The 18,857-nt window shown below is 37.3% G+C and overlaps 1 protein-coding gene across 1 annotated transcript; it reads right to left on the bottom strand.

Moving 5' to 3' along the window:
* Positions 1 to 4,009: 4,009 nt before the first annotated feature.
* LOC127952213 (CD9 antigen) lies at positions 4,010 to 18,569 on the bottom strand. Its single transcript, XM_052550627.1, has 9 exons — positions 18,432 to 18,569; positions 8,951 to 9,029; positions 8,448 to 8,550; positions 8,274 to 8,371; positions 8,019 to 8,093; positions 7,836 to 7,937; positions 7,660 to 7,749; positions 7,476 to 7,559; positions 4,010 to 4,512 (listed from the first exon to the last, which is right to left on the bottom strand). Exons 2-9 carry the CDS (start codon positions 9,008 to 9,010, stop codon positions 4,438 to 4,440), a joined length of 687 nt encoding a protein of 228 aa, XP_052406587.1. The 5' UTR covers positions 9,011 to 9,029; positions 18,432 to 18,569; the 3' UTR covers positions 4,010 to 4,437.
* Between the last annotated feature and the right edge of the window lie 288 nt (positions 18,570 to 18,857).

Here is an 18,857-nt window from a genome sequence, read left to right as displayed (position 1 = left end):
ATTTTCTTATTCAAAGTCTCCTGTTTTTGCATCAACTTTATTATTGTTCTCTTGTTCCAGGTTTCTTCTTTGTCCGACGGCAACTCTCCACTCATCACTTCCACCTGCAGTCCTTTAGTGATGAAATCACCAAAATGAACATTAATTTTATTTGATTCATGATCTCCATTTCCTAGAGAGAATTTGTTGCAGTAGGGAACTGATCAGAAAAATGAATATCCATAGGTCTATCCCTGTTTACATTCCTATTTACAATATATACACACTTTATGGTTCAATCGGAGTGAATTCATTTCGATTGATAAATCTGAATGTAGTGTTTACATGCTAAATAAAGTGATTGGGTTTATGTGCACGTTTATATGTCACTAGTTTTGCATAGCCAGACCTTCAGATTGACAGCTGACAATTTGGAATTCATGGCAGCTTTCATTGGCCAAGGCCCATCCCTAACCCTAACCCTAACATGTCTAACAACCAATCTCAGTTTGTTTCATTCAGGGTCACGTTTCGGCCGTGGAAATGTTGCCATAATAACAGACCAGTGTGTAAAACTCTCAGATGTATTTTAAAGATTCCAAGCTCCGAACTTTAAATATTTCACATACTTTTCAAACTCTGGCATTAATGCATGGATTAACAAATCCGTTTCGGAAAGTTTTTTTCGAGTATGGCTCTGTGTGACGTTAGATGGAGCGGAATTTTCTTATATGGGTCCTGAGGCACTTCTGCCGGAAGAGCGCGCGCTCCCGTATAGCAGAGCACTGAGAGCACAACAGACTTCACTGATCAGAGCGAGAGCGTCGCCAAATGTCACAAAAGAAGTGTGTTTTTGGTTGCCAGGGCAAGACAACCCTGCACAGATTACCAAAAGAGAAACAGCATTAAGGGACCAGTGGATGGAGTTTATTTTTACAGAGCATCAACGGAGTTGTGCAAGTGTTTGTGTTTGTTCCCTGCATTTCGAAGATGCTTGTTTTACAAACAAGGCCCAGTTTGACGCCGGATTTGCACATCGTTTATTTCTTAAGGATGATGCAGTCCCAACGAAAAAGGGTCACGATCGTGTGTTGGAACCACAGGCGGTGAGTAAAACTGCTTCAAATATCTCTGTGTTGTTAACTTAGCTATCGGCGCGTAAGCACATCAAGTAAACAACATGCGATGATGGCATCAAACTGCACTTTCCACATGTACACCTTAAAAAAATAAAAAAATAAAAAGACGACATAAAATGGAACTTAGTCATTTTCCAAAACCTCTAAGCAAATATATACAGTTTCAGTACATACCACATAGAGACGTCGTTGCTGATGCTGCTCTTGTTAAATTTCAGCCTCTGGATCTGATTCTGGATCATAATAAACGGCTGAATCTGACTGTTAGCCATGGTTTGTTTTGGATGATGGTTTTTTCCTCACAGTAATGTCACAGCTTCCAAACGCTCTCAACGCAAAAGCCTACTGGCGCTCGTGATTCTTTAGCTCCGCCCACACGCCACGCCTCCAGCTGGTCATGTTTTTCCGGGAAAAATCGGTACAGACTATCTTTCTCTTATGAATATAATAAAATTAAAGACTTTTTGGAGTTATGAAGGATGCAGTACTACTCTATAGGTACTCAAGATTAACAGGAGATTGAGTGAAAACGAGCATTTCACCCCCCCTTTAAAGAATGTGACACGTCTAAAAATAACATTCAAGATTACTTTTTTTTTCCTGTTGTTTATTTCCAGTAAGTCATATCATTTTCTTTTTGCGCTTTTATAATTTTGTTGGGCTGAATTGTGTGGATGGATATTTCAGTGTCCGGATGCTGGCTGTTGCTAGTTGTTAGTAGTTTGCTTCTGCAGCTTCAGGATCATCTGTATCAAGGGACTTTTTTCAGGGTTCACTTCATGGTTTTTAAGAGCTTTGAAATGGTAAGAGTTGGGGTCACTCTTTTTTAGATGTTTCCAAAATGTGATGGCTCATTTCTCAATGTGAATTAGTAGAGGATATTGGCCTAAATCTGCCCTGCATGTGTTGTTCGTAGTGTTCCTCTGGACTCTGTTGATTCCTTTGTTTACATTTCAGTTATTCAGCGACAGAACAGTTTGTGTCTGTTATTGAATAACTCTCGCTCAGAAACTGCATTTTAGTAGTAAAAAAACGGCATGGTTTTGTAGCGTACAGTGTCACGAACAGAATGAGACGATCCACAAAAATACAAAAAATACAAAAATAAGTGACAGATAGGTGGAAAGATAGTTTATAGACATAATCTATGAAAAATATTTGCAGGAATCTAATTTTTCATGATATCTTCTTCAGATATGAAATAGAAACTCATGAGACACGTGACTTTCAACCCATTGCTTTTCTAGATTGCTCCAGGACTGATTTCATGTATATATATATATATATATATATATATATATACACACACACACACAAAAAAACACATTAGTGTGGTGAAATAAAAAATCCAAGGCACTTCAGGGTCTTTGACTTTTAAGATTTTTGAGCATTATCAAATCTGGTTGATAATAAGTAAAGCCCAAAGGGTCTTCTTTCCAAAGATACCACAATTGTGTGTGTAACACACTGAAGTAAGGAACTGTTACAATTTTAAGTGCTGGTTAACAAGTTAAACCAGGTACTGGTAGCTTTGGCACTGTGTGCAGGTGCAGAGTCCTGTTTGAAAATGAAATCTGCATCTCCATAAAGTTGGTCAGCAGCAGGAAGCATGAAGTGCTCTAAAACTTCCTGGTATACAGCTGTGTTGACCTTTGACCTCAGAAAACACAGTGGACCAACACCAGCAGATGACATGACACCCCAAACCATCACTGACTGTGTAAACTTTACACTGGACCTCAAGCAACGTGGATTGTGTCCCTCTCCTCTCTTCCTCCTGACTCTGGGACCCCGATTTACTTTCATCAGAGAACATAACTGCGGTCCACTCGGCAGCCGTCCAGTCCTTTTTGAAGCGAGACGCTTCTGACGCTGTGTGTTGTTCAAGAGTGGCTTGACACAAGGAATGCGAAGCTGAAATGTCTTGCATACGTCTGTGTGTAGTGGTTCTTGAAGCACTGACTCCAGCTGCAGTCCACTCTTTGTGAATCTCCCCCACATTTTTGAATGGGTTTAGTTTCACCATCCTCTCCAGGGTGCAGTTATCTCTATTGCTTGTACACTTTTTTTCTACCACATCTTTTCCTACCCTTCGCCGCTCTATTAATGTGCTTGGACACAGAGCTCTGTGAACAGCCAGCCTCTTTTGCAATTACCTTCTGTGTCTTGCCCTCCTTGTGCAAGGTGTCAATGGTCATCTTTTGGACAACTGTCAGGTCAGCAGTGTTCCCCATGATTGTGTATCCTACAGAACTAGACTGAGAGAACATTTAAAGGCCTTTGCAGGTGTTTTGAGTTAATTAGCTGATTAGAGTGTGGCACCAGGTGTCTTCAATATTGAACCTTTTCACAATATTCAAATTTTCTGAGATACTGAATTTGGGATTTTCCTTATTTGACAGTTATAATCATCAAAAGAAAAAATAAACATTTGAAATGTATCAGTCTGTGTGTAATGAATAAATATAATATACAAGTTTCACTTTTTGAATGGAATTAGTAAAATAAATAAACTTTTTGATGATATTCGAATTATATGACCAGCACCTGTAGTGTGAGGCCAGGTGCTGCTGATTGTTCTAGGATCATCGCTTATTCATTAATGTAGATATTGAAGAGGGTCGGTGATATTTTTATTCATTAAAGTGTTATCCTTCACTGCCTGTGGTGTCCTGCAATCGTGACAGCTCATGTTTTTGCTTTAGTTTATTTCACATCATTCCACACAGAATCGCTCTGAGAGCTCCAGTGATGACACTGACTTAAACCGTACATGTCTTTACATTTGAGAACTGCACTGATGCTTTCGATGAATAAATGATGATCTGGATTCATGTGCTGCAATGATTACTCCTGAACTTTGACCTCTGATGAAACAAACTGCACAGTGATGGCTTTGTGGAGGTTTCTTTAATGTATCACAGTAAAAACAAACAAGAAACATTCAGATTTTAATTGTACAGCAAGACAATTCAATATTCAGGACGAGATGGTAACAGACAGTGAGTTACAGTGTAACATTATCATGCAGAATTCAAAACTGAAGAAATGACTTCGATCCACAACATTAATGCAGTAAAACCAAAAGTCTAAACAGCATCTAGTTTTAATATGAGTGATAAATGAAAAGAGGCATTACAAACTACAGCAGAACAAATTTGATTTCTGTGAAATTCTGTCGACTTTAATTCGCCTCGGTTTAGATTGAAGAATTGAGAAGGAATTTTAAAGAGATTGACACATACACACACACACACACAAGAGTGAATCCCTTGACCTTTGACCGAAGTCATCCAACCATCAGCAGAAGAGTGGAGGTTCAGTAGATGGGTGGAGAATAGTAAGATGGCTTGAGGTTACCATAGAGCAAACAGCTGCAGACGAGTGCCACCAGCTGTTGAGCAGAGACACACACACACACAGAGAGAGAGAGAAGTCATATGATGAGCCGGGTGTCGAGAGGCAGGCAAGGAGCGACACAAACACACACACACAGGGGTTAAATGATGTATATAGGGGTTCACGGGTTCTTTATACTGTACAAACTATATATTCTATAGCCCTTCACCAACCCTACACCTAAACCTAACCCGTCATTGCTTCTTTTGCATAGACTTGAACACTTTGTTGGCATTAATGGAAGTGCATTAGCATGGTTTAAATCGTACTTATATCAGTTCGTAGCAGTGAATGAAGATGTACCATATCGATCACAAGTGCAGTATGGAGTACCTCAAGGCTCAGTACTAGGGCCGCTACTCTTCACGCTTTATATGTTAAGTGCTTATAACGGTTTTCTTTTATGGAAGGTAGGGATGTTAACCGACTGTTAAGAATTTTGACAGATTAATACAATGGGCCCTATTTTAACGATCTGGAACGCAAGTGTCAAAGCGCAAGTAACTTTGTGGGCGGGTCTCGGCGCTGTTGCTATTTTCCCGGCGGGATAAATGGCTCTTGCGCCCGGCGCAAATCTAAAATGGGTTGGTCTGAAGTAGCTTCATTATTCATAGGTGTGGTTTGGGCGTAACGTGAAATAAACCAATCAGAGCATCATCCAACATTCCCTTTAAAAGCAGGTGCGCAAGTTCCATTATGGATTGCTATTATTATGGCGTATTTACCAGGCGCACGCCAGGAGCGGTTCACAGCCGAGGAGACTGATGTTCTTGTAAGAGCAGTGAAAGACAGAGAAGTTGTGTTGTATGGGGATGGGAGAAACCCACCCAAAATAGCGTCGGTTAAACAGGCGTGGGAGGAAATAGCCACAATTGTTTCATCGATTTTTTTTCCTGGTTCTTGACGGACAAACCAATTTATCAGATGTCCTTATATACATATATGACCTCAAACAGGTCTGATCCTTAATTACTACAATTAGCCTGAATAATTTGTAAGCTAGATTTATGCCTATTTTTTCACATCTTCGTGGCACACCACAATGATTTCCGTCAGGTCAAGTGTTAATATTTTTTCAGTGTAACAATTTATGATTTGCAAAAATAACTGTTGCATCTGTGTAGATTACATGAGCAAAGTGAATGCGCGTTGTGCACGCTATACATTATGGTCAAGCATGCGCCCTTAAAATAGCATAATGAACAACGCGCAACGCGCCACTGACTTTAGACTAGGTTTTTTCTGGTCAGTGGCGCAATTGTTTAATGGAACAGCAAAATAGCACCAGGGATTGTTTGAGCCGGAACACGCCTCCTTTTTTGCGCTGAACCGCCCAGGCAGCGCAAGTTCATTCACTAGTTTAGCGACGTGCTTCTGTGGAGGGAAAAGCGCGCTTTGCGCAGGTGCAAAATAGGAATGACACATGCGTCGGTGTATAAAGTCAATTGCGCTGGGTGCAAGATAGGGCCCAATCAGTTAAATTATTAAAAAAGTTATTTATTTTCAGAAATTTATCAAAATATTTAAAAAGGTTTGCTTCTAAATTTACATAAAAAAACATGTTGTGTAGCCTATGGATAAGTCACATTTTATAATTTCATCCAGAAATATGCCTAATGCCAACGCGAAATGTTTACAAACATTATAAATAAACGCTGTAAACATCTATGCTATTTTAGTTCACCTCAATCCACAACAAATCCTTTCAATTAACAGTAGCCTATTTAAAAAAGAACAAGGATAAAAATAGCCGTGTTCCAATATCCACATAAAACAAAATGTTTTGTATAACATTATGGCGGTACAGTGATAATACTTAACAGCACACATTTTATTACATATTTAAATGGAGCAGTGTGGTTTTTTTTTGTTTTTTTTTATTTCATATGTTTGACAGGCTGTATTTTATTATGATAAAGAACAGACTATTTTGTCAAGGTATCAAAGCTTGTGTGTGTGTGCAGCACCAGCGCAATCACTTGAGTTTTTCCCTTCTAACAGAGGAAACTTCTTTGAGTCACAAAGATGATCGTAATTGTAAACGGTTTGCCTTTATTTGTGTACATTCACAATAAAAACTAATCTGTGTGTGTAAAATAAGCCTAAAGAAAAATAGGATGCCACTTTCTGCAATCTGGCTTCCTTTCGCGCAGCACAAACATGAACTGAAACTACATTTTTTTGTTCATTTTTGTAATTTATTATTCAAGTAAAAATATATATTTTTGTGTAGGCCTATTTATTAGCTATTTATTTATTATGTTATAATAAATCTATAGCATTATGATGTTTTTCTCCGATCACAGAAGTGCTGCAGGTGCGTGATGTGATGTGAAGACCATGTGAATCCTCATGTGCGCATGTAAAATTAATCCCTGGGAAAGACATTTTAGTATTTTCAACGCCACACAGACACTTATCCTTTCTAATTTAGTTCAATTCTAATTTAAAATAATCTTGTTAACAAACGTCGTTTAGGAAAAATAACAGAAATTACCGTATTTTCTGGACTATAAGTCACACTTTTTTTCATAGTTTGGCTTGTCCTGCGACTTATAGTCAGGTACGACTTATTTATCAAAATTAATTCGTCATGAACCAAGAGAAATGAATAAGAGAAAACATTACCGTCTCCAGTCGTGAGAGGGCGCTCTATGCTGCTCAGTTCTCCTGTAGTCTACACTGAAGACATAGAGAGCCCTCTCGCGGCTGGAGACGGTAATGTGAACTCTTGGTTCTAAACATATGCAACTTATAGTCCACCGCGACTTATAGTCCGAAAAATACGGTAACATCCCTAATGGGAGGAAAACACTTGTTCATATATTGGAATCATGTCTGTTTTTCTGTGAATAGTATATTTCATCAATAATGTGTTTGCTGAGTTTGGTCATTTTAAAAGACAGTTTACTGCACTGAGATTTGTTAAGTGTTTTAGAGAGCTCTTAACGGACTCACCATGATTCCTGCCGTCCCCAGAAACCCTCCCAACACTAGCGGTGCGTTCGCGTCGAAGACCTCATCGATCACACTGGGACAGCTCTACACACACACACAAACACACACACACAGATGAGAGCCTGCACTCCTCACACAACACACAGCCAGAGAGTCAGAGCAAGAAAAACAGGAAGTGACTCACAGAATACATCAGCTTCTCCAGGAAGCTGGCTTTTGGACAGGTGTCTCGCACAAACATCTCAATCGATCCACCGACACCGCAGCAGTCGAACTGAAACACACACACATCCCTGTCAGACCACATGTTCGAGTGTGTGTGTGAGTGTGTGAGAGAGAGAGAGAGTGTGTGTATCTTACAGTGTTGTGGAACAGTTTTAGGGTGACGGCTTGAGCGGGGCTCCTGGTGTTGAGATACTGAGCGTAGATTGTGGCATAGAAGTTCACCAACTCACCTGACACCTGCAATTCAACACACACACCTTAAAATCAGCTCTGTTATACAGACACCTGTGTGTGTGTGTGTGTGTGTGTGTGGTTTACCCGGTCACTCCACATGAAGGCCATCACACCAGCTGCGATTTCAATGATGATCAGAACGGTCAGCAGGCCAGAAAACTGAAGGGCAAGAAGAGTTGTGCTGTAGTGTTGGATTGATTAGTGACATTAGAGGAGAATTGCATTTTACAGGTTTAAAAAATGTGTCTAAAAATGAGAGTTTTGTCCTTCTGTATTAAGGGTTTTAACAGCTGTGTTCAGATTCTTCTCAAGTGCTGTTGTTTCTGCAGTGATGCTCACCACACCGAGAGCTGCTTTGCTGTTGTTGCAGGCACCACAGTCACCGATGATGGCCATCACCAGCATCAGGCACCCGGTGACCACCAGCACCGACACTCCTGTGGACACACACACACACAAGCTCAAACACCAGCTATTTCACACCAGCCAGACAGGAACAGCAGCAGAACACACCGATGTTGAACTGAGCAGTGTTCAGATCGATGTCGAAGAACCCACGGGTCTCTGCTCCAAACCGGAGCCACATTCCTAGAGCCACCAGACCGAACCCCACCAGCTGCAAGACATGGAGACACCACAGCCCTCAGACACAACAGCACACACACACACACACACACACTGAACAACTGCTGTGCCTCTACTGTGCTGAAGACACCCGTCACAGCTCTCAGGACGTTTCCTATCAGATGTCAAATAGACGTCTCTGAGGTGACTTTAAGATGTTTATGATTTAGAATGTATGTAAAACTGACATCTTATAAACGTCTGTCAGATGTTTGCACACAGTAGATGCTTCCAGATCAAGAGATCTTCTACAGACGTTTTGCAGATGTATTTGTGCTGTCTAGGTAGCACTTAATTTACATATTCAAATGTATTGATGGTGCTTTTAGCAGGCTTTTATCTAAGGAGATGGCATTTAACCGATAGAAGAGTAAATATTGATGAAAACTCACCGCGAACAGAAAGTTAAACAGGATCAGGAAACATTTACACATCTGCGCACACCCGTCCATGGCAAACCGATTGATTTCACTGCAACAAAAACATCACAGGAATCTCTTAATGAACTAATACAAACAATTTTTTAGCAAAAATAATGACGACACTTTAGCATAGAATTTGAGAAGCCTGAAGCGATTCACTGCCAGTCAAAAGTTAGGGATCAGCCAGACTAAATGTTTTTTTAAAGAAATCTCTTCTGCTCATGAAGGCTGTGTTTATTTGATCAAAAATACAGAAAAAAACCCACTAATATTGCAATTTGTTATCACAACATCTCTATTTTAATATACTTTAAAATATAATATACAGGTGCATCTTAATAAATTAGAATGTCATGGAAAAGTTCATTTATTTCAGTAATTCAGTTCAAATTTTGAAATTCGTGTATTAAATAAATTCAAATACCCACAGACTGAAGTAGTTTAGGACTATGGTTCTTTTAAATTGTGATGATTTTGGCTCACATTTAACAAAAACCCACCAATTCACTATCTCAACAACTTAGAATATGGTGACATGCTAATCAGCTAATCAACTCAAAACACCTGCAAATGTTTCCTGAGTCTTCAAAATGGTCTCTCAGTTTGGTTCACTGGGCTACACAATCATGGGGAAGACTGATGATCTGACAGTTGTCCACAAGAAAATCATCGACACCCTTCACAAGGAGGGTAAGACACAAACATTCATTACCAAAGAAGCTGGCTATTCACAGAGTGCTGTATCCAAGCATGTTAACAGAAAGTTGAGTGGAAGGAAAAGGTTTGGAAGAAAAAGATGCACAACCAACCGAGAGAACCGCAGCCTTATGAGGATCGTCAAGCAAAATATATTCAAGAATTTGAGTGAACCTCAGAAAGAATGGACTGAGACTCGGGTCAAGTCATCAAGAGCACCACACACAGACGTGTCAAGGAATTTGCTGAACCACAGACAACATCAGAGGCGTTTTACCTGGGCTAAGGAGAAGAAGAACTGGACTGTTGAACAGTGGTCCAAAGTCCTCTTTTCAGATGAGAGCAAGTTTTGTATTTCATTTGGAAATTAAGGTCCTAGAGTCTGGAGGAAGGGTGGAGAAGCTCATAGCAAAACCTGCTTGAAGTCCAGTTTTAAGTTTCCACAGTCTGTGATGGTCATGCTTTAGCCTAACGGTTAGAAAGTTGGACCTGTAACCTGAAGGTCACAGGTTCGAGTCTTGGTGCTGGCAGGAGTTGTAGGTGGAGGAAAGTTTATGAACAGCGCTCTCTTCCACCCTCAATACCCATGGCTAAAGTGCCCTTGAGTAAGGAACTGAACCCCCCGCTGCTCCCCAGGCACCTGATATATAGCTGCCCACTGCTCCAGGTGTGTGTTTACTTTTCACTGCTGTGTGTGTGCACTTGGATGGGTTAAATGCAGAGCACAAATTCTGAGTATGGGTTAACATACTTGGCAAATTTCACGACTTTCACTTTTTCAATGTCATCCACTGGTGTTGTGTTTTTTTGAAAACCAAAGTCACTGGTTCGTTTACAAAGAAATTTTGGAGCACTTCATACTTCCTTCTGCTTACCAGCTTTTTGAAGATGCTGATTTCATTTTCCAGCAGGGTTTGGCACCTGCCCACACTGCCAAAAGCACCAAAAGTTGGTTAAATGACCATGCTGTTGGTCACCAGACCTGAACCCCAGAGAGAATCTAAGGGCTATTGTCAAGAGGAAGATGAGAAACAAGAGACCAAACAATGCAGATGAGCTGAAGGCCACTGTCAAAGAAACCTGTGCTTCCAGACCACCTCAGCAGAGCCACAAACTGATCACCTCCATGCCACGCTGAACTGAGGCAGTAAGTGAGTACAAACCTGATTCCAAAAAAGTTGGGACACTATACAAATTGTGAGTAAAAAAGGAATGGAATAATTTACAAATCTCATAAACTTATATTTTATTCACAATAGAATATAAATATCATATCAAATGTTCAAAGTGAAATTTTCTCTTATTCATTTGAATTGTAGAAGCCTGTATTCAAATTTTAGTAAAATACATGATTATTTGAACACATTACAAAATAAATGTACTGTTATAGCTTTGTCTGAGACCTGGTTAACAGATGAGAAAGGTGCAGAATTTTATTTTGAGGGTTATGAATTGTTTTATGTTAATCGGATTAATAAGAGAGGAGGTGGGGTTGCTCTATATGTTAGTAGTGATCTGAAATGCAAAACAATTGAGTGTATGACTACTGCAACAGAAGATTTAATGGAATGTTTAATTGTTGAGATCGAAATGAAGAAACAGAGGAATATTGTTGTCACATGCTTATATAGAATTCCAGGGTCTAGTATTACAGTATTTAATAACAAGCTGGAGCAATTATTAGTTGGGATGAATGAAAATAAAGTGTCTGTAATTTGCGGGGACTTCAATATAAATCTCTTGAATGTGTCTAATCATACTAGTAGTTTAGATTTCCTAGATTTAATGTATAGCAGAGGCCTTTATCCTACCATTACTAGGCCTAGCCGAATAACCTCCAGTTGTGCCACATTAATTGATAACATTTTTGTAAATATATTGGAAAAAACAGTCAAAAGTGGTCTTTTGATAAATGACACAACTGATCATTTGCCGATATTTCTAACTCACTTCTGTGAAGTTAAAATAAATAAAGAAAAGTTTAGTAAAGTTATTAGGTTGAGAACTGAGGAAAGATTAAACAGATTTAGGGATGATCTTATGAAAGAACACTGGGACAATGTTTATAGTACAAATAATGTAAATAAGGCTTATGAATTCTTTCTTGAAAAGTATCTATGGTTATATAATAAAAATTGCCCAATAAAAATATTGAATGATGAAGCAAGAAATAATAATAAGCTTTGGTTAACGAAGGGTATATTGAAATCTTGTAAAAAGAAGAATAAGCTTTATCTGGATTTTGTAAAATATCGGACCGTAAACGCAGAAAAAAAATATAAAGCTTATAAAAATAAGCTGACTTCTATAATGAGATGTGCAAAAAAAGATTATTATACAAATTTGTTGATGGAAAACAAAAGCAATATCAAAAGAATGTGGAAAGTCTTAAGGGAGGTTATGGGCAGTAAAATGAATTATAGTCAGCCATTATACTTAATGAATGAACAGAACGTTGAGATAAGTGGTGAAAAAATGGCTGATGAATTTAATTCATTTTTTGTCAATGTTGGTTCAAATCTTGCCAAAACTATACCATCACATGATGAAAATAAAAGCTGGACAGGTGAAAGCAGAGTCATGCAGTCCCTTTTTTTAAATGAAGTTAGTGAGAGTGAAATTATTTCCACTGTCTCTAAATTAAAAAGCAAATTTTCATGCGATAGTGATGGCTTAGATATGTATATTGTTAAAGAAACTATACGTTGTATTATTAGACCATTAAACTATATAATTAATTTGTCTTTTGATACAGGTTTCTTCCCAGATAAAATGAAGGTGGCTAAAATTATTCCCCTTTTTAAATCTGGTGATAGACATAGTCTCACAAATTATAGGCCTATATCTTTGCTTTCTCAATTTTCAAAAATTCTGGAGAAGCTTTTTGTTAAACAATTTGATTGTTTTCTTGAAAAACATTCTTTGATACATGATAATCAGTTTGGGTTTCGAAGTACCCGCTTAACAGCTATGGCTTTGATGAAAATCACAGAAGACATTACTACAGAATTGGAGAATAAAAATCACACAGTTGGAGTTTTTATTGACCTTAAAAAGGCCTTTGACACTCTTGATCATGCTATATTGATATCTAAATTACAGACATATGGAATTAGAGGTGTAGTATTAAATTGGATTATTAGTTACTTAGAAAATAGACAATAATATGTAGAGTATATAGGCCATGAATCTAAGTTGGTAACAATACAGTGTGGAGTCCCTCAAGGCTCTGTGCTGGGGCCTAAATTATTTATTTTATATATTAATGACCTCTGTGACTATTCAAAGATTTTGCGTTTTGTTCTTTTTGCGGACGATACACATTTTTTTGTATCGGGGGAAAAAATTAAACATATTAATGAAAATTATTGAACAAGAATTGGTCCTACTTCAGAAATGGTTTAATAAAAATAAACTGTCATTAAACTTAAGTAAAACAAAATTTATGTTGTTTACAAATCAAAAATGTCCTGATAATGTTAGTTTGACTTTAAATGGAATAATTATTGAGAGAGTGTCAGAATTTAGGTTTTTAGGAGTACTCATTGATGAAAAATTTAAATGGAAGTCACACATAGCTTATGTAAGAAATAAAATTTCTAAAAACATTGCCGTTTTGAGCAAAGTAAAGTTTATGTTAAATTATAAGGCAATGAGAATCTTATATTGTTCCTTTATTTTGCCATATTTGATGTATTGTTTGGAGGTATGGGGAAACTCTTATTTTACTAATTTAATGCCCTTATTTATTTTGCAAAAAAGGGTTATAAGAATAATTAATGGAGTTGCTCCAAGAGAACATACTACAGGACTGTTTCTGAGGTCAGGACTACTCAAATTGAAGGATTTGGTTTCTTTACAAACTTTATTAGTTGTTCATAAAGCGAAACACTGCCTGTTACCACATGGATTGCAAACCCTTTTTACTGTTAATATTGAGACAAGCAGAAGAAATAATGATTTTAAACAAATACCTTAAAATACTTTTGCTGGAAATACCCTCAAACAAATGTGTGTTTCAGTTTCTGATGTGAAAAAATTGAATTTTCTAGAAAATGATTTAAAATGTTGTTCAAATATTCTTCAATTTAAATATAAGTATAAACAGAAGATATTTAATTTGTACGAAGATGAATGTGAAAATCATTAAAACTATAACAAAAATGATGGTTTCGACATTGTTTTTGTTGCTGGAGTCGTCATTATTGCATCGTTGTTGTTTTTTTGTTTGTTTGTTTTTTTATTTTTATTTTTTTTATATATGTCATGTCAGTGAGGCCATCTAATTTGTAATTTGTAATTTTCTTAATATAAGAATGGGGTAGGAGTTTATAAGATTTTTTTTTTCTTCATCTTACTCCTGTTCTTCTTGTCATGGAATGTATTTTTGTGTGTTTTTTGGTTTGTTGTTGTGGTATTTTGTGTTGCATTACCATGAAAAGAGAATAAATAAATGAAATGAAATTAAATGATTTGAAATCTCATGCCAAATATTGGCTCATTTTGGATTTCATTAGAGCTACACATTACAAAAAAGTTGGGACAGGTAGCAATAATATACATATAAGGAACAGCTGGATGACCAATTTGCAACTTATTAGGTCAATTGACAACATGATTAGGTTTAAAAAGAGCCTCTCAGAGTGGCAGTGTCTCTAAGAAGTCAAGATGGGCAGAGGATCACCAATTCCCCCAATGCTGTGGCGAAACATAATGGAGCAATATCAGAAAGGAGTTTCTCAGAGAAAAATTGCAAAGAGTTTGAAGTTATCATCATCTACAGTGCATAATATCATCCAAAGATTCAGATAATCTGGAACAATCTCTGTGTGTAAGGGTCAAGGGTCAAAACCATACTGGATGCCCGTGATCTTCAGGCCCTTAGACAGCACTGCATCACATACAGGAATTATAATGTAATGGAAATCACAACATGTGCTCAGGAAAACTTCCAGAAAACATTGTCAGTGAACACAATCCACTGTGTCATTCACTGTTACCTGCTAAAACTCTATAGGTCAAAAAATAAACCATATCTAATCATGATCCAGAAGCACAGGTGTTTTCTCGGGGCCAAGACTCATTTAAAATGGACTGTGGCAGAGTGTAAAACTGTTCTGTGGTCAGACGAATCAAAATTTGAAGTTATTTTTGGAAAACTGGAGAGAACCCAAGTTGTTATCGTTGCTCAGTTCAGAAGCATCTCTGATGGTATGGGGTTGCATGAGTGTGTTTGGCATGGGCAGCTTACACATCTGGAAAGACTCCATCAATGCTGGAAGATATATCCAAGATCTAGAACAACATATGATCCCATCCAGACGTCGTCCCTTTCAGGGAAGACCTTGCATTTTCCAACATGACAATGCCAGACCATATACTGCATCAATTACCACATCATGGCTGTGTAGAAGAAGGATCTGGGTACTGAAATGGCCAGCCTGCAAGAATGGGACAACATTCCTATTCCTAAACTTGAGCAACTTGTCTCCTCAGTCCCCAGAAGTTTGCAGACTGTTATAAAAAGAAGAGGGGATGCCACACAGTGGTAAACATTTCCTTGTCCCAACTTTTTTTTTTGATGTGGTGATGCCATGAAATTTAAAATCGACTTATTTTTCCCTTAAAATGATACATTTTCTCAGTTTAAACATTTGATATGTCATCTATGTTGATACTTCCACTTCACTGCATTCTGTTTTTTATTGACAATTTTTATGGAATCAGGTTTATACATGTACAAATGAACATAATTTCCAACAATTCACTAAATGTTTTTCTTATTGGTTTTATGAAGTATTCTAATTTGTTGAGAGTGAATTGGTGGGTTTTTGTTAAATGTGAGCCAAAATCATCACAAATAAAATAACCAAAGACTTAAACTACTTCAGTCTGTGTGCACTGAATTTATTTAATACACGAGTTTCACAATTTGAGTTGAATTACTGAAATAAATGAACTGTTCCACAACATTCTAATTTATTGAGATGCACCTGTATTTCAGTGATGCAAAGCTAAACAGTTTATCTTTTCTAACAATATAAGTCTTTGCTATAACTTTTTGTCACTTTTTGTAACCCATCCTTGCTGAATAAAAGAATAAATTTCTTTCAAAAAAGAAAGAACTTTCGAACGTTAGTCAGAGGTGTCATGCACTCATTATGTTTTTCTTTATCTTCTTTTCTCTTTGGAGTGATACAAGCTCTTGGTGCATAAAGAAGATCTGTAAAGTTGCAAAGACTAAAGTTTCTAATCCACCGAGATATCCTTTTTCAAAGTTGAGACTAACGCCTCGTTCAAACACACCCTCACATCTCTACGTCAAAATGTGGAAAAGAGGACTATATCTGCCTGATCATGCCTAGAGCTGATCTAGAACTGAGTTTATATTTAATGGGAATTTAACATTGAAAGTTAATGTGAATAAAAACATTGCAAGTTAGGCAGTATACATTCATTATACAAAAAGAAAGCAAAGTTCAAGCACTCTCAAAAACTCCCATTAAAATCACTGAAGCTGTTTACACAATAAATTAATATCTTACAGATTCATACACACATCTACACTTGGCTTGCTTAGTTGGGGGAACTTCATTTACAGCAATATCATTGACTTGATTGTAAATGATTGCACAGATACTATTTAAACTGAACTGAGATGATGACATCACTTTATTCAATGATGAACTGCCTTTTTGCAGAATTCACATATATGATTTCTTATTTAATGCTGTTCAGGTGACTTGTCTTGACGAGAGAATTCGCTAGAAAGAGTTAAACAGTAAAATCTGATTGGCCAATCCATTCATGAGCTCAACAGCATCATGTGTGATTTTGTATAATACACAGCTCTGTAGAAACATGTCTGTCTCTGGCTCAGCGCCAGCCAGCAAACAAACGCAGATCTGATTTGGCAGCGGATGATATGACTAGTGATTTCCGATTCACGAACCAATCGTTCAAATTAACTGGTTCTTCTTAGTGACAGGTTGATCCAGTTCACCAAATCGAACTGAATCATTTGAAACGGTTCACATCTCAAATACGCATTAATCCACAAATTACTTAAATTGTTAACTTTTTTAACTTGACTGACACTCCCTCTGAGTTCAAACAAACCAATATCCCTGAGTAATTCATGTACTCAAACAGTACACTGACTGAACTGCTGTGAAGAGAGAACTGAAGATGAACACCGAGCCAGATAATGAACGAACACGCCCACTGCTGGAGCAGTTCTCACTTCTCGTTCTCGAGTCAAGAACCGGTTGCTTCGGTTTTCGGATCACCAGTACACTGAACTGAGAACCGTTTCTGTCGGACGCAAGATGAATGTTTCTAATCTGTATATTGTAGATTATGTGTAGGCCAAAGGGGTTTTCAGGGAAGTTGGGCAATAATTAAGACTCTATAGACTCTATGTTTAATAGGAATAAGGGATGGGCCAACCGACACACAGAGCGTCTGAACCGAACTGATTCTTTTGGTGATTGATTCTGATTCTGTGCTAATAAGCACGGGTAAACCGAGGGCTTGAATGAAGGCCAATCTGATGAAACGTAAGTTCATTTAATAACAAATACATCGCAATGGATTATGTATAGTAAGTGGATCATGTTTTCTACGGTGTTGACACCTAATTTATTTACTTTATATCTTCAAGACTTAAATCCTCCTATGCACATTATTGCTGTTACTGTATTTGGGTGCATTGTTGCAAAAGTTAATTGTAAACTTTTCATGATTATGAGGTTTTTAACTGACTAAAGTTATGATTACTGACTTTATATATTTATATATTAGACTTAACGCCATTACGTCATCGCCAATGACGTCATTACGTCGAGCGTAAAAGAACCGGTGAACCGTTTTTTTTTTAACCAGTTTATTGAATCGAACCGTCCGAAAGAACCGGATCGCGGAAAAGAATCGAACTTCCCATATGACTCGCTGAACGTTATAATCACCCCGTAGTGAATGTATTAAATATAGAAAATATTAAACGGCTATTTTTTTCGTCTTTTGGAAGCCGCATTTAAAATCCACTTGGCATAACAATCTGAGAGGACACTTGATTAGCTTTGCGGTAATATATTGTTAGAAAATATTTCTATTTAAAAAAGTATCACAGGTTCCAAAAAATATTAAGCACCACTGATAATAAATCATCAAAATTAAAATATTTTCTGAAGGGTAATGTGATATTGGAGTTTTTTTTTTTTTTTTTTTTTTTTTTTTTTTTTTTTAAATGAGCGTTCATCTCCATTATAAAAATATTGTGCAGTTTCCAACATTGCAAGTATTTTAACATAAACAAAAAAATAAACAAAATACTCACATCATCACATTTTGCCAAGGGAAGTACGGACTTACAAAAATATATCAAATTGTTTACACACCTTCACAGTTTTTGTTGCCTTTTGATTAAGAGAATAGCCTACTTAATCGTGTTTACATATTGCTTGACCTCAATGTTAAAAGCAATAAAAGATGTTTTGGAATACGCAAACATGTGATATTGGAGTATCGGCTGATGGAAATTCAGCGTTGCATCACAGGAATGCGTTTAATTTTAATGTATATATTTTTAAAAACGTTATTTTACATCGTAATAATATTTCACAATATTACATTATTCTCAATATTTTTTCATCAAATAAACGCGGCCTTGGTGAGCAGAAGAAACTCCTGTAAAAACATTAAATAACTTACTGATCCCAATCTTTTGACCGGTAGTATAGATAAATAAACTTGCCTTGTTCAGTAATGTGGAAATGAGGAGCGCTATCTTGCTGCTTTTCTGTCTGCGGTCCGGTTGATGATGAAATCATAGTTCTCTATAAACGAATCTTTAATGTTACAGGGAACGAGTCGTCTCGGGGCGTGTTTCTTTCAGTAGCGCATGCGCAGCATTCTATGAGGTCTGTACTGAAATTAGTTCACCTCTTTCGAGTCTTTGGGTTTTCCGAGTCGTTTGTTCATCCTGTGACATCCCCATAAGCTTTACCTAAGCAGTCGGAAAGAGACTCAATTATAATAATAACCAACTATTTATTACCTTTGTCACTACATTCAGTGCGTGGAAAATAACCATTATGACAGAAATGCACACATTTATATACTGTAAGAAGTAAAAAGCTACAATTTGAGGCCAAAAACGCAACACATAACTGTAAGAGTA

Source organism: Carassius gibelio, chromosome B3 (genome assembly GCF_023724105.1).
Source record: "Carassius gibelio isolate Cgi1373 ecotype wild population from Czech Republic chromosome B3, carGib1.2-hapl.c, whole genome shotgun sequence".
Classification (NCBI taxonomy): Eukaryota; Metazoa; Chordata; class Actinopteri; order Cypriniformes; family Cyprinidae; genus Carassius; species Carassius gibelio.
The sequence above is the reverse complement of the archived record's forward strand: the minus strand, read 5'-3'. Positions and strand labels throughout refer to the sequence as shown.